The following is a 15,927-nucleotide window of genomic DNA, read 5'->3' on the forward strand; positions in this document are numbered from 1 at the left end:
CCTCGTCTGGTTCTCTTTTCGCCTCCGCTTCCGTCGTTTTTTCCCCCCCTCTGTGTCTTTTCACGTTGTGCACGTTCATCCCGCACACGCGTGGCTCGCGGGGATGACTAAACCTTTGGAATCTGATATTATCTGATTATCTTTTGGAGATATTAATAATAATTATCGAGTTTCATTTGGACCTCCAGAGAAATTCGATTAAATTAAGTTAAAAATCGTCTGTCATTTATCACGCTCAATGTGTAATTTTAAAATATATTGTTGAATATTTTTTAATAAGATCATTCTGCGATTATTCTCAAATTCTTGATTACTCTCACTGTGCAATTAACAATTTACCCAGTAAATTGTATCCAAGTTGTCCATATATATCATCGATCGCTCAACAGCTGAGTGGAAGTTCAAATCTCGTTGCCTTTCCCTTCTTAGATTCCATATAGATCCTTCGGTTGTGTGCATCCGCGTGCGCACTCGATCACGTGTGCGCGCATAAATATGTATATACGCTGGTTTGCATACTCGCACGCGCGGCCCGGCCCAGAGTCGATCGCATCGATTCGAAAGACGACGAGGGAGAGAAAGAGAGAACGCAATTATACACTCTTCGCGGGCAAACAAATGGGATAGGCGAAATACGATTCCCGGCGCGATTCTGTATTTTTAAGGTAGCCAAGTAGCCAACATGCGAACCGGAATTCACGCGCGGGTTTCCTTTGAACGGGGTGTACGCCGAGAACCGAGAACTACTGAATTAATCGGTGCGAATTCACGGAACGGTGTCGGGCAAAGAGAATCAAAAGGGAGGGAAGGAGAACTGCCCATAAGATAACGATATATAAAATGCCGTACACGATTTGCAATGTTCCGCGGTGAAAAATGAATGCGCGTCGTCGGGCACCATCCGCATTCCGTACCGTCATCGATAGAATCCATTCATAAATTTAAAAGATTTATTATTCATTCTTGGTACACACCGCATTGGTGACAGATCGGGGGTGAAAGGTTGCTCCGCGATTGTACGCCGCGGAGAAAGTGAAGACGGATGCATGGAGGCTCGAGTAGTTGATCCATTTGTGGCATACAATCTAATCTATGCGGCTCACAATCAGTTTCCATTATGACTTGAGGACTAACAGGCGTGCATCTTGAAATGCGCAAGAATTAGATGAGACGCGAACGAACACTACTCCGGTTAAGACAGCGATAATGTCAGGAAACTACATAAAAGCTTTTCACGTATTTGGCTTAATGTGTCTCTCCCGAGAGATTTTCTAATTATCGACTATCGGAGAAATCGTCCCCTCGACGAGCGGTATCGCACGTTTCGGGACACGGTGTATAACCTACTTGCATATAGGAGCGCGCGTGCACGCGTGGGCGTTTTGAGGGGAAACAGAGGCGTCGAATCGTCGTGTAAGAAATTACGGTTGTTCCTCTTTCTCTGTCGCACTCGAGATGTTCCATGGTGGGCCACACACACACACACAAACACACACGCGCGCGATATTAGGTTTATCGGTGGGCATGCTCGTGATGGACACCGCAAGACACGCGCGCGAGAATCACGGGAGAGATAATAATACTGGAAACGAAAGAAAAAACGAGGCCTCCAACGTGGAGAAACCGCGAATTCTATTTATATCGTGCCACAAAATTAGCGGCCTTTACTGAATTTTATTGCCATATACTCTCACGTGGGTGATAAGAAGCGACGTCAATCACGAGGCTTATACTTTGTCACGGAAAATGCTGATTGCGTTATCATAACTGAAATATTATCCACGAACTCTGCGTTTCAAAAACAGAATCAAGTAAAGTTCCATCAATTTTTGTAATCAAGAATGTAATTAAAAAATACATGTTATATCTCGCAAATTATACAGTAAGTTACACAATTGGATGCGGTTAAGCAACAAAAAACCAATTTCGTGATTTTTAGTTCTGTATTGATTTTTGCTCTCTGTACTGCGTGGACAAGGGATTTTTTAAAAACGCATATAACGCACATGGAATTGTATTTGAGGAGGATTATAGTTTGGTCATTATATTTGAGATAACATTGGCGCAGAATTTGATTTTTAATGTTTCACGAAATTTGCTCTAGCGGAAAAGTAAAATTTTGGAGTCGATTCCGCATTGCAGAACCAACCCCTGCCGTCAAATTGTAAGTCTACGTTATAATACAAAAATCACTACAATATTACGCAAGTTTTGATTACAATAACGCATAAAGTCATTCTGCAGATTGAAACTACTTTGAGAACGGCACAGTTTAACTTCCTCTATATATTATAAACTCGCGCATATGGTGTAATGAAATTCCTAAAAGCACCGTCGCGTCGCCTGAGAAAATCTCCGCGGTATATCTCGCGATAATTTATTAAAACGCGCAAAATCGCGCGACACGTCGCGCCGACCGGCCGGCCGGCCGGCTGGCCGTTTACTCGCCGCCTTTTATCCTTGCCACACGTCGAACACGGCCGATAAAGTGCCCGATGCGTTTTTAGCGCTGTTACAAGTCGCGAACGCACATCGCGTTCCACGTTTCCGGCCGGCCGAATCGAAACACAGAACCCGCCGTTAATACCCGTGGCCGTAAAGATTCCGGCTACGAGCGCGGATTGTCCGGACTGTCATTGCGAAACAATGGCCTGAAAAGCTGGTTGCGCGGACAAGCGGTCAAAGTGCCGCGCAAACACCGTCGATATCGCGGTATTTAATGACGTCTCTATCTCTATATAACGCGACTCCGCGCCGTACGGTATATCTCTTTCTCGGTGCGCGAATATGCCAGTGAAACGAACGAATGGCGCGCGCGCCTTTCAAGCGTGAAGAGGAAATGCCAGCGGCGGAGCACCAGAGGGCCGAAGACACGGGGGAGCAAATTAGGATCGTCTCTCTGCTGGACGTGGAGCCGCGCCTTCGTCTCTTACGGCGATCGCCGTTAAGTATGCGCGCTGCCGCATCTAAAGACCGGAACGCACGATTCATTAACTTCGGCTCGGCTCGTCCTAGTTGTGATTTATATTCGATTTGTCGTGCGTGAAAGCGCGTGGCTTCCACTTAGAACTCGGTGTTTCCCGAAGTTAATAGGAGCCGGTCGTGAGAGTCGTACTACGATGGAACGTCGAATCATATTAGGCGTTTCGAAAAAAATACGGAAATTAAGACGGCGGTTTTTTACATTGAAAATCTGAAAGAAATTGATTGGGTATATTTATTAAAAAAGCATTGCTATTCTTTTTTTATCATAATGGCAGATGTATCGCATTGGTGACCATCTCCTAAATTTTTTATTAACTACTTCAAGTTTATGAATTTTATACATTAAGAAACGGGTCAGTTTTAGACTTGTGGACTAAACAAGAAAATCAATTTAGGAGGCAACGTTCTTTTAAATGAATATTTATATCTATAAATAAAAAGTGAGCTGTAACTTTCATTAACTTGCTCCATCTATATCTAGCACGAATATGAACCTAGTTCTTAATCTTCTTATTATTCTTCAATTAGATTGTCACTTATTTTCATTTTTTCTCGAATTTACAGCATTATCACCCACAAAAACATATACACGTGGGTATATATACGATGTACAAATGTATGTGAATGTGTCCGTGGTATATTGAGTCCATGAGTTAGCTAAACCCAAATGGCTGCGGGCCAGTCGTCCCTGCGGGATACGAGGTGGCATTGCCAACGCCATCAACATGCTACCGCAATTCGGCAATTTTGGAAACTGTTAAATAAAAGCGGTTTTCCAATGTCACGGTACAAATTCATTGCCTGTCGCGTCAAGCGCGGTGTGTCACGAGGCAGGAAGAACGGCAAGAAAAGGATCCGGGGGCAGACAAGCAGAAGAACAGGGAAACCTTGGTCGTATTCTGGATGCTTGCGGTGTCGTGAGAGGGAGGAAGAGTTTAGTGATTCGTCAGGGACCGCGGAGCCCGTGTCGAAACGCTCGAACACAGAGGACGGCAACGAATGCTCCCCCCCTTCCACGATGATCGGGCGAAAATAAGCTGCAATTTTCTGGACGAGCGCACTCGCGCCTGCTCTCGTAATTTGAGCATCGGTTCCCGATGTATTGTATATATTATTTTATGCGAGCAAGCGCACGTGGATACATGTCAGTGATGTGCGCCAATGTGTGAGGTATAGGGGGATAGAGGAGAGGAATATCGTCTATATGTACGAGAGACAGAGAGAGAAGGAGGGGGTGACTGGGAGAAACGTAAAAGGGACGATTCGAGAAATTGTGGGGAGATTAAGCCTGTTATTCGAGGACAACAATGGGTCGATTCGCCAGTCCAGGAAGGGGACACATCCTGCAGATGGATAGCAGGTAATGCCAGGGCTCTTCCGGACTGTCAGCCGTCCCTAAAGCGCATAAGCGTTGTTACGTTATTGATAGATTTAGTCGACCGGAAAGCGGCGCATTTAGCAAAGCCATACGTGTCAATTTATTAATGGAGGTACTAGGTGATTGTTGACTATGCGTATAGAATCCAATATAATGGCGATATAATAATACCTACATCACAAAGTTTTTGAAAAGTTCCTTTTCGCTAAGTTAATCAATGATTCAATTGATATACATAATAATGTAATAATATATTAATTTTTTTTTAATTGCAGATTTGTAGCTCTTTTTATTTCAGCACTTTTATCAACCAATCGTTTCAAAACGTTTACATTTAGGGACAGCATGGACGATTTAACTGTCGAATTTGATCGGCTCGCAGTAACCGTTCGCCTCCGATGTATCTAATCGAAAAAAAGCTATCGGTCGGGGAGAGCCATCCGTCACCGCGCGTATCTCGTCCCGTAATCTCTTGACTCCCATGCTCACTCGTATGATGAGAAAAATTCTTAAAGGCCCCGGACGGCGATAAAGGGCCACACGATGCTAAAGCAAAATTTCTCAATCCCGCGGCGGAAAAAGAAACTACGCGAGTAGCGGACATATTTACGATCTTGATTAGAGCCCTTAAGTGTTTTTCGGCTTTCGTTCATTGCGCTCGTGTCGCTATCGTGTTTAGGGAAGAAAAAACATTCTTCCTCGCGCCTTTCACGTTCCGGACTAACAGATCATTACGAGAGAGACTGTATAAATAAAATGGCGCTTTATTTATCGTCGTGTGTTACGAGCTCAAAGCGATAGCCGCGTGATTCGACGTGAAAAATCGTGTTCGACATCGCGTGATCGATGTTCAAATAACGGAAGGTAAAATACCACGTATGTTAATCTGATGTTCAAGACGTCTGTAGGATGTAACTTTACGAAGTATCCCAGAACTACTGGAAATTAGTAGGGACCAAGATGAAGAATATGTCTCTTGTTTCAGTGTTATTGTCTATTCATTATAATGTCTATTTGTAAACATTTTTCAAAAATTTAGCGAGACTTTAATGTGTGTGACTTATACATCTTATATTCTTTAGTTATACTTTATAACAATTTGTAAATTCTCTCATCATCACGCACACACAAAAAGATGAAATAAAATTCTTATATAAAACAAAATTATGTGCAGATGTAATACAGCAAAGTGAAATTAATACATAATGCACAGGACATCTTATCCCAAAAAAACCTCTTCAGTTGTATAAAAAAAGGAACCGTTAGTAATTATATAATATATACTTCCTTTACACTAATGTCAATGAGGCAGAAACGTCTTTCTATTTGAAAAAGTGTTAAACACCGTGAAAATCGCGACTGTCATTGAAAATTAATTGTGAGCCAGTCGTTTCACAAAAGATACAGCGGGAAGCAAAGGAGACCGTGCGGATACGCTTTTTACTAGCGGGTGGACCGAGCTGTCGGCCGGTAAAACCTCTTGGTAAAAAATTCAGGACGCCGTCCGGGCTAATGGCCGCGCGACTGTAATTTTCAAATGATTTTTCGCCTCCTTCTACGCCTCCCCTCTCTTCCCACTGCATCACGCTTTTTTACCGCTTTTTATTTCTCCCTCCCGCACCACCACCGGCGTGCTAAAAGCTAATGCTGCTTCGGCTTTGCGCTTGTATAGCTTCTTTTTCCGCTTCCCGGCCTTCTCGCGCTGTCGCTGTCGCGGAGCGAACGAAATTACAAAAAAAAAAAGAAATAAAATATCGACGCCTCGTATCCGCTCGGCGTTGTATACAAATAAAAGTGGGCGTAACGAGCAATGTATTTCGCCGACGAGGAATCAGACGCATCGACCGTAGAAAATGGACGAAATGAAACGAGTGGCGATTTCGAGATTACGGATTTTAATGCACTTTTGCGTTCCGTTCCGGGGGTATACAGAGTCGGATGGAGATTCGGGATATAATGTAAATACTTCTGTCACGTGTATTTTAATTTTGCAATGGTCCAATTCTTTTGTTACATCAGGCAAGAGATTGTTGTTCGGTGCATTAGATTGTAGACGAGCGGACAATAGGAGCTGTAACGATGTTCATGTTACCGTATATATATATTTTTGTAAATTTATAAATATATTTTCATCATTATAATTATAAAACATGAACAATTATAAAACAAACATATTGTTACAGATATTAATAACATTAATTATAGATTATTCTATTGAAAGATATTGTTATTACTATTTAATGAACTGGAAGGAAAATTTTGACCATAGTTATTTTCAGAAATAAATGCGTGAAATGTAAAAGCCATTTACAGAATAAATTTAATTATCTAAACGAAATGTAATAAAGCTCATTATTTGAGAATCCATTCAATTTGCGTAAAATCCTTTTAGGTTATATATATATACGTCACGAATAAAATTAAATCTATAACTACAATATTTGCATTTCTTTCACTAATACGGAACGTGCCCCGTTTCCCACTTCGAGCCTTCAGAGATTCAAACAAATCGATGCACGTAATTTCCCGTGCTTTTGTTCCGTGCTGCAAAAAAAAAATAGACGCGATAAATCGTTGTCACTCACGCGCGATTGTCGTGGACGGTAGATAGGTCAGGTCAATTAGTTTGCATTTAAAATCGCTGATATCACCGTTCGAATCCGTCCAATTAAAACGCACTTCTGTTTCGCTCAGCCGGCCGAAATCGCCTCCCGAATTTTCCGCATCGCCTACGCGCGGATGAAATGTCCGCCGGCGCCGCGGCGCTCAATCGTATAAACGAGATCCAAGAGCGAAACGGCCGATCCCGCGTGTGAACTGAATGAGGGATGAGCAGATGAGCGCTTCCGTTCGGCGTTAGGTACTCGATCGGCATCTGCCGTAATCTCGCGTTATCCGCGCCATTCGAAGATGAGTCTTGAATCTCATCGTACGACGACGACGAGAGCCAAAAGCACGGAACGAAAGCGCATTCCCCGACGAAGATCTGTTTGTGGGGCCATTAGGGATCAGCGAGCATCGTAAATTCATTGATATATTTACTGTGTAAACGCGGCCAGCGCACACTCGAGCGCGGCTACCCGGGCGCCGAGGCCGAGTCTTCGCGTCTAACGACCAGTCGTTCACGTAGGAGAGCCGACGCGAGAGGGGCTCGCAAAACTCGTAACAACCCGATCGGACCCCACACCTACCTCCGAGATGATATAATGCAAACAGATTTTACGTCTCGCTCCCATCTCGTGCTTTATGCTTCTTACGCATCAGCTAAAAGTTACCCGCCGAAAGTTCCTCGCAACCGCGCCCAAATTAATTCAGCGAAGAGAAGTGAATTTCGCCAACGTGCGATTTATGAATACAATGCGAATAAATTATTTTTCACGTAAAATACTTTTCATTGCGTGTTTCGCGTCCCGAAAAGAAAATGTCATGCATACATATTGCAATCATAAAATTTCTAATGATATGCATCTGAATCGTAAATAACACAGAAATAGTATGTAAATTAAAATTAAAATTTATTTTTGATAGAAAATATATGGGAATGATAATTTTTAACGAAAAATGTTTATAATTTATATTTGATTCAAATCTATAGAGTCTTAAATTGTCAAACAACCATTGAAATATCAGAATTGTTCTGTATGTTGATCAGAGTTGTATTGTAGTGTTCGAGATATTTACATTTAAAATTACAGAAATCTTTGGATTTTTAAACAATCGCATAAATCCCCACATCTCGACGTGATAAATTCTTTAAATTTTTAAACAAATAACTAATTATAATTTGGCTACTGACGATTTCATGAAAATACGTTTTGTTTCCGCGTGACATAATAACAATTCTTGCTGTGGGCAATCGATTATTATAAAATCACCATTACGTGCTGTAATGGAAATTAATAATGACATTACAAAGTATAGTAAATACGTTATTTGACAGGGGCACGTACCGAGAAGCTCTTGATTGCAGTCGAGGCAGTTTGTCTCTCGAGTTTCTATCCAATTGGTAGGTGCGAATTGCGACCATAAGCGCCCGCGCATTTGCGTGCAAGCCAGATCGGGATGATGGACCGCGTTTACTCTGAAAATTTACGGCGCAAACGCTTCGATAAATTTACGGGCATCGTACATTACCTGTGGTTAGTGTTTACTAACACAAACGCATCTACGTACACTCGCGATATCTATACGATATTCGCGATCATGCGTACATGAAACACACGTGTTCCGCGAAAGAATCTGTATAGCATGAATTCAATACAAATTTCGCGGACCTCTGAATAGAAGCAATAGGAATTATTGACAGCCGGCATTTTTTTATCCGGTACCATAGCGAACTGTTTTAAAGTGTGTCTTTCTCGATCGTTATTTTTAAAATGCGGAAAAAAATACACGACAGCAGGATGTTCCGCGAGAAGCAGATGAGTGATGCGCAAACTATCGATTTATGCAAAATAATTTATGGGAGATAGGTTTATTTAATGTGAATCGGGGCATTATTATTTATGAGATGCGTATTACGTACTTTAATGTAGACGCCAATTGTGGGTAATTCGCAACGTGACGAAGATATACTAACAATTATGATGCCAATTTTGCGATTAATTAAATTGTTACCTGTACGTTGCGAATATTTTTATTAATAGACAAATTATACTTAATCAATTTTAGTAATAGTTAATTAAATCATGTAATACATTATTGAATTTAAAATCCGTTTTTGTGAAATAATCTGTATATTTGTTGTTTTCAATAAATTGAAAAAAATTCTGAAATAAAGTAAAACAGAAGATTTATCAGTCCACGGTAATTTATTCTCTCCTTTGAAAGTTCTTCAGAAAATTATGACGGAGGCAAAAGGATGTTAGCCGATAGCGTCTAATAAAATTAGAAAAAGCAGGTAGTTGATCGGCGGTAGTCGAAATTCGATGACGTTCGATCCGACAGAAATGACTGATTTATTACTGATGGCGATAATAAGGCGCCGCCAGCTCTAACGAAATAAGATAATAATCTTGGAAGCAGAAGTGGGGACCAGCGACAGATTTGTCGCGATTAGAGCTACCGGATGTTGAATCGATAATCCGTCAAGATAACATTATGCCTTAAAATTATAACTCGTCCTTATGGTTCTCATGTTTTTCCAAACAAAAAACCGATTGTAGAAAAATGTTATTTGCCCTGTAGGATATTTTTGATTAAACTAGTAAAAATAAAAAAAAAACGTATTTTTTTATATATAAAAGGAATTTAGATAGCAAAGATAAACATTATAGCTTTTTAATTTTCAAATATTTTTTTTCTTTTTTTTGTTCTGAACGCAATATTTGATTCAATGCAAAATGTAAAATATTTTACTGAGTTTCTATCTGATTAGTTTTCGGGCGCCTCTTCACACTGCAGATCCTTTTTCAAAAAAAAAAAAACATCCGTTCGTCCTCTCGATCGTTTCCGCATATGTTGCACGGCGGTGACGACGGCGACGTTTGACTTCCTTCCATCACGTACCTACCGACCGTATCTCGGTCGATGGTGTAACCGAGCACAGAGCGTCCGCCACGTAATCTGATCACGTAATCGTCCATCGCTCTTATCGGTCTATCGAAATCACAGTTCGGTCCGATGTTCTCGGGTGTGGTAGCTCGGGAGATTCGAGATTCTCGTAGATGGGCGAATCGAGAGTAACTGGGAGGGTCAAAATTTGCCGATCTCCCCATCGTAAGTACCCCCCGGGGACAAATCTGCGTTCTCGTCAGTACGGCCCCTTTCCATCCCTCCGTACCGTTCTGCGAGTATAGCTTGCGCGCCGTTTTCGCTAATTTCCCGGCGCGATCGCCCTTACGCACGCATCCTGACTTCACCCCTGCGGCCACTTCTCGTCTGCTCCGATGAGGGAGAACGAACGAGAAACGGGTTTACGTTCAATCCTCGAGGTGATACCTCGAAAGGGAAACCACCCGCTCTTTGTAAGCAGGGACCATTTAGACGGGCGAACATCTCTCCTCTGAGATCCGATGCTCGTACATTAATTAACTATCTTGTATATAGAAAACATAAACACACAAATAGTGTATCATAAAATTCGGAATTTTCAGTTTTTAAAGAGATAAGTCTGCACCCTGCATCCTATATATATATATATATATATATATATATATATATATATATTATGTATATACTTTTAAATAAATAATTAATAAAATGAAATTTTTAATCAATAGCGTTATGAATTATCTTATAATCTTTATTACGCATAAGATTAGGTAATATAACGAGAATATATTTTGTATGTCTCGAAGAAAGTTATTTTATTGCACTTTTTCGTGCTTCTTCTCTATACGGGTAACTCCTTCGAATTGTTTACCCTCGATATTTCACTCGATAGTTCGCTCCCTACGTATCAATATCCTTCAATGAGGGAAGTTAAACGATATTGTTATAACCATCCGCCATAGCCATCCGCAATTTTCCCAAGAGTATTTCTTCGCGCGCTGCCGCTCGAACTTTCATATAAGAGTTTCTTTGATTGTCACGATTCTCGAAGGATCAAAGGAGTCTTCGTATTTCCGATATAGAGGATATCTCAGGGAGTTTAAGATTTATTTTTCTTATTTACGGACCATTTGATTGATATTGGAGTTTAATTTTTTCTTAGCGATTATTTAATTTCCTATTATCTTTATCATTTTTCCTGTTATGTCTTTAATTTATCTTTATAACAAACATTAAAGCGAAATCGCGTGCAAAAGAATAAGTTCTATATTCAATAGAATAAGTTCTATTTTCATTTAATCTGTTCGGCGCTTCAAAAATTTTTTTTAATCTCTTTAATCTTCAAATTCAAAAATCCGAATATTAAAGGATTTTAATGTGCAGATCTGGAATGCCATCTGTGCGCATTATTATCGCGTCGTTGCACATCGGGAAAGCGACGCGGGACTTTCGGCGCAGATTTGCGCACGAGATTTTCGCGCGCCGCAAGAGGGAACAAGAGAAGAATCCTTGGCCGAAAAGAGTTTTCGGGGAGGACTTGAAGATATTTCAAATACCCGACAAATTTTACGGTCCACCCCGAGGGGGCTTTACGAGCGGCTATGAAAGATCAAGCGAGCCGATGCTGACTCGGACGAAGGATATTTATTATCCCGAGTACGTGGCCGCGCGTGTATGTGTATAATCCATCAACACACCGATCGGTCGTGCGTGTGTGTATTGAGTAAACGCTATGTATGTAGCCTGGCCTATGTGCACCTATAGTCGCGTTAGGAAGGGGGACAAACATGGACGCGTGTACGTATGCCTTATAACGTATTAGAACCTGCGGTCTAATATACTCACTCATCCTTTGACTACTTCCTTTCTCGACGATTCCCGACTCCTTTCAGACGTCCTTCGCTTCTTTTCTATGTCGAGCGTCGTGTCACGAGCAACACGCAATCTCGAGAAAGAGAAGGCGGGACCGGGGAGGAAGGAAGGCGAATTATCATCGAATTAGAATTTTTTTAAAATAACATAAGCAGGTTTTTTTCATACCTTCTGATTTCAGTATTATAATTGGAAAAAAAGTTATTAAAAAATATTATATGAATCAAATAAAATATTATTTTCTCGGCATATACAAATATACAATGTATTTATTATTTACATACGGTTCTTAGCGTTGAATTTTTTCTGCAGAATTTATTCTGTTTAGCACAAAAAACATTTTTGTATATCTAGGCATATTTCATTTCGTTCATTATTCTTTATGTACATGTGTAGTACAGTGCAAATTAAAAAAAAAATTGCTATCACACAATCGCGAGAAAAATTATTCTGCTGCTATGAAATTGGAAAATCTAAAATTGGAATTTATCTTATCTTATATTTTTTCTGCTTTTACGCTTGTAATCTTTAACATTGAAGTTATTGCTGAAATATTATAAGGAAGAAATAAGAAAAGATAATTTTTTTATTAAATTGACTTAAATTAGTCATAGTGTAATTTTATAAGATTATTAAGATAATTCTGGTATCTTTAAAGAAAATTTTTGCGTCAATTTTCACGTCAACATATACCTATCTTAATTCATGTGTGCTGTAGAACACTGCAAACGATAAGACGGATCAGCTTCCCGAATATTGCCCGAGATCAGATTTAATTAATTCCTACCGTATGTATATTACACAGACTCATGTAAACACACGGCCGCATATTCGACAGTATACACATTCGCCCACACACACACACACACACATTTGCATCCCGCATGTACCACAGCGGATTCAGCGGTCTAATATCCTCACTCATCCTTTGACTCCTCCCTTCGAGAGATACCTCCATTCCTTTCACGAGGATCCTTTGCTTCATCAGAAAACCCGCACTTTCCGAGCGTGTAAAATATACCGTCGCTTTCAGAGGCCATTAAAAGATAATTGAACAAAAATCCTTCCGATGAAACTTCACAGTTTCCGTAAGACGTGTCCGGATGCAAGCAGATTTACGAACGTTACCCGAGTTTACAATATTCGATCAAGATTCGACCACGATCCGGAGAGCTCCCGCAGAATATAACACGCGGTATATAGTAACGTACATAGGGAAAGGAAACGCGGGGGCAAGTAAATATATACATATACGGCTTATAACGTATTGGACCCTGCGGTCTAATATACTCACTCATCCTTCGGCAGTCCCCTCCCACGGGGATCCTAGATTGCTTTCGGAGTCCCACGCGTCTCGGTACCTGTGCACAACAAGTAACTCGCGAAATAAAAGCTTTATTACTTGCTTGGGCAATAAAGCTCGGCGCGTGAAAACCCATTACATCGTTCATTACATTTGACGCGACACAACATAAACGCGAATTCGCGGCGAGTCTTAAACAGAAAATGGTCGCGTGGACTCGCTTTTTATATACTTGTCTGAATCAAGGAAATGATTGTTCCGACTATTTATCTTCTTGCTACATTCGGCGCGTTTAGTGTATGTATATTTAAAATATTTTATCTCTTCCGCGAATGTATCGGGAGGAAGATTGTCTCCAGTTTCATCACACGATACAAAATTTGTACTGGCTAAAATTTGATGCGAATCTCGTGACACACCGCGTATATGTGTATGTAGCGAGAGTTTCACATACGCTAATAAATACCATGTTTCCCCGTAACGTATTAAACCACGCGATCTAATATACTCGCTCATCCTTCGGCTCCACCCCGAGGGAATCCTCGACTACTCTCAGCCGTCCTTCACACCTACACACGTGCACCTGTTTCCCGCGGGTGGAATGGAGAGGCGTACGAGAGGCATAACTGCACGATCTACCGCAATATGGTCAACAGAGAGACGCGAAATAAAAACTTTATTGCCCGACCGGGCAATAAACTTCATCGCGAGGTCAGGAGATTCACGTTTTGCGCGCCGGTGGTTGCGCTTCGTTGTCGGACGATTAGGGTGATTCCTCGTAGCGCTTGCGTGTAATGACGACGATTAATAAATTCCGCGATAATAACCGTGCGTTACAAAGGTTGCGTGGATGCTTAATTGTAATCGGGGATGTACCACCCGTAATCTTGTACTACAAATTGCATCGCGAATTATAATTATAGCTCGAGGATACTTAATTCAATAATTTTTGGTTTTTCAATATTTACTCAATATTTTCTTATTTTATATAATAAATCATATATATCTTGTACTTTATTTTAATTTTTCATGATTAAGAGGATCGTAATATATCTTTTTCAAGATTTTATTGAATATGGAGAATAGCTTAAATTATATAATATATATATATATATGAAGAAAGAGATATATATAAAATATTTTAAAATAAAACATATATATGTGTATATATGTTATGCAAACTACTGTCCACATGTTTTCCAATTGGAAATTAATATTGACAGTTCGTGGAATGTCCATGTTTGTGAAATTTTCGAGTAAGTTAAAAAAAAAAAGGATAGAAAAAGGTTGGATGTTCTTGTTTGCATGGAGTTCGGTTAGAATTGTTATTTGAGGACACAGAGAGAGATCGAGAGAAACATGAATGGCATAAACGCATGACTAAATATCGCGGGTTACCTTTGTTGCACTCGTCCGATTCCGCACCACCGGCAGGATCGCCATTTTCACGCTTGGACGAGCACACGCAGTCAGTCTCACATATATATCCCGTCGTAACGAAATCGCATAAAGGATACACACGTATCGAGCGTACGGTTTCACGAAACGGATAATTTGACGTAATTGCAAAACGGAAAATTACAGTTTGAAATGTGCCGAGCTCAGATTACTGCCCACCAGTTCGGGCGCAATTACGGAATAATCAATCGCCGGCCGGGCGCGTATCACGTTTCGTATTCATTAGCCAAATGGAATCTCGCTCGCGCAAACGAGGAAACAAACATAATCGCGATCCACCCACGATTTTGTGAGACAGCGTATAGTCGCAGCGGGAAGAGGATGTGTGCGAGAAGGGACACGGATATCTAATATCGTGATTACATATAAGGATCGTATTAGATGAAGAGAGATTATACAGAAAGTGCTTCGAAGACATGAAGAACTTTCAGAGGACTGTACAACAAGTATATCGTACATAAAAATAAATGATATAGGATAACTAAGCAAATATTGAATATTATAGATCGTGAGAAGTAAAGGAAGAGAGAGAGAGGGGGGGGGAAGACGGTCATCCAACGCGTGCATAATAAGAAGTGCTATTGATATATTGAAACTGTCGAGTCAGCATGAGTCTTAAATTCTATAGGTAGCGATATTGATTTTAAAGCCGATAGAGAGAGAGTAACGTTGGGAGAGTAGACGAGCGAGTATAACTAACTGCGATTACAGCAAATAAGTAGAGCGAGAATGATCAACATAGATTGAACCAACACGTGAAACATATTTTGCAACAATTAAGCGAATGTTTACAGAACATACATAACGTACACTACTCGATATAATTTACGGATCTAATCAACAGAGAAGCAAATAAATATATAAATAATTAATTATATATACGAATCGTTCGCAAAAGGATTTTTTAAAAACATTAATTTATTACGGGTTTTTGTTTATAAAATAATAATAAAAAATAATGAAAAACCCGCAATTCAATCTGGCTCGGTATGGAGATCCCGTTTAAGATTTGATTTATCAATGTCTACTCAAGCCCACGGAAAATTGATATGACAAACAGTCTCGGAAGGAAGACAAACGGTGGTCTACTACGCTATATCGATCTCGTTTGAAGAGCAAGCATTTCGAGACACACGCCGGTGCGGTGGGAGCCAATCGCACACGGAGAAAACAAAACGAGACTTTGATTTTACGTGTATGCGCACCCTCTTAAATCAAACCTCCTGAGCGAGGCTGCACGGGACAGGATCCTCATCCCGATGCATCTCCTCGCGCGGAACAATGAGAGACAGAGACACGCTGTCGTCGACGCGAGGAACGCTGTCTCCTGTCGCGAGACAGCCGAGATATCAGATAAGACAGAGACGCCGCGGAGAAACAGGGAGAAAGAGAAAAAAGAGAGCCTAGGGGAAATACAGAGAAATGCAAAGAGAGAGAC

The 15,927-nt window shown here is 40.6% G+C and overlaps 2 protein-coding genes across 3 annotated transcripts in view; one reads left to right on the forward strand and one right to left on the reverse strand.

Moving 5' to 3' along the window:
- Nucleotides 1–15,927, reverse strand: part of LOC143898604 (uncharacterized) — a 206,279-nt gene that overhangs the window by 59,661 nt on the left and 130,691 nt on the right. Inside the window, exon 3 of one of the 2 annotated variants that reach the window (XM_077408187.1) lies at nt 8,314–8,444. The exons of the other annotated variant lie outside the window; for it this stretch is intronic. Within the exon in view, the coding sequence (XP_077264313.1) occupies nt 8,314–8,444 (131 nt within the window). The remainder of the gene's footprint in view (nt 1–8,313; nt 8,445–15,927) is intronic. 2 annotated transcript variants of the gene reach the window in all.
- LOC143898594 (netrin-1) overlaps nt 1–15,927 on the forward strand; it is a 214,383-nt gene that overhangs the window by 53,427 nt on the left and 145,029 nt on the right. The window lies entirely within an intron of this gene.

The sequence above is a fragment of the Temnothorax americanus genome, unplaced genomic scaffold, assembly GCF_048541705.1.
Source record: "Temnothorax americanus isolate GAGA-0224 unplaced genomic scaffold, ASM4854170v1 Scaffold24, whole genome shotgun sequence".
In the NCBI taxonomy this organism is placed as follows: domain Eukaryota; kingdom Metazoa; phylum Arthropoda; class Insecta; order Hymenoptera; family Formicidae; genus Temnothorax; species Temnothorax americanus.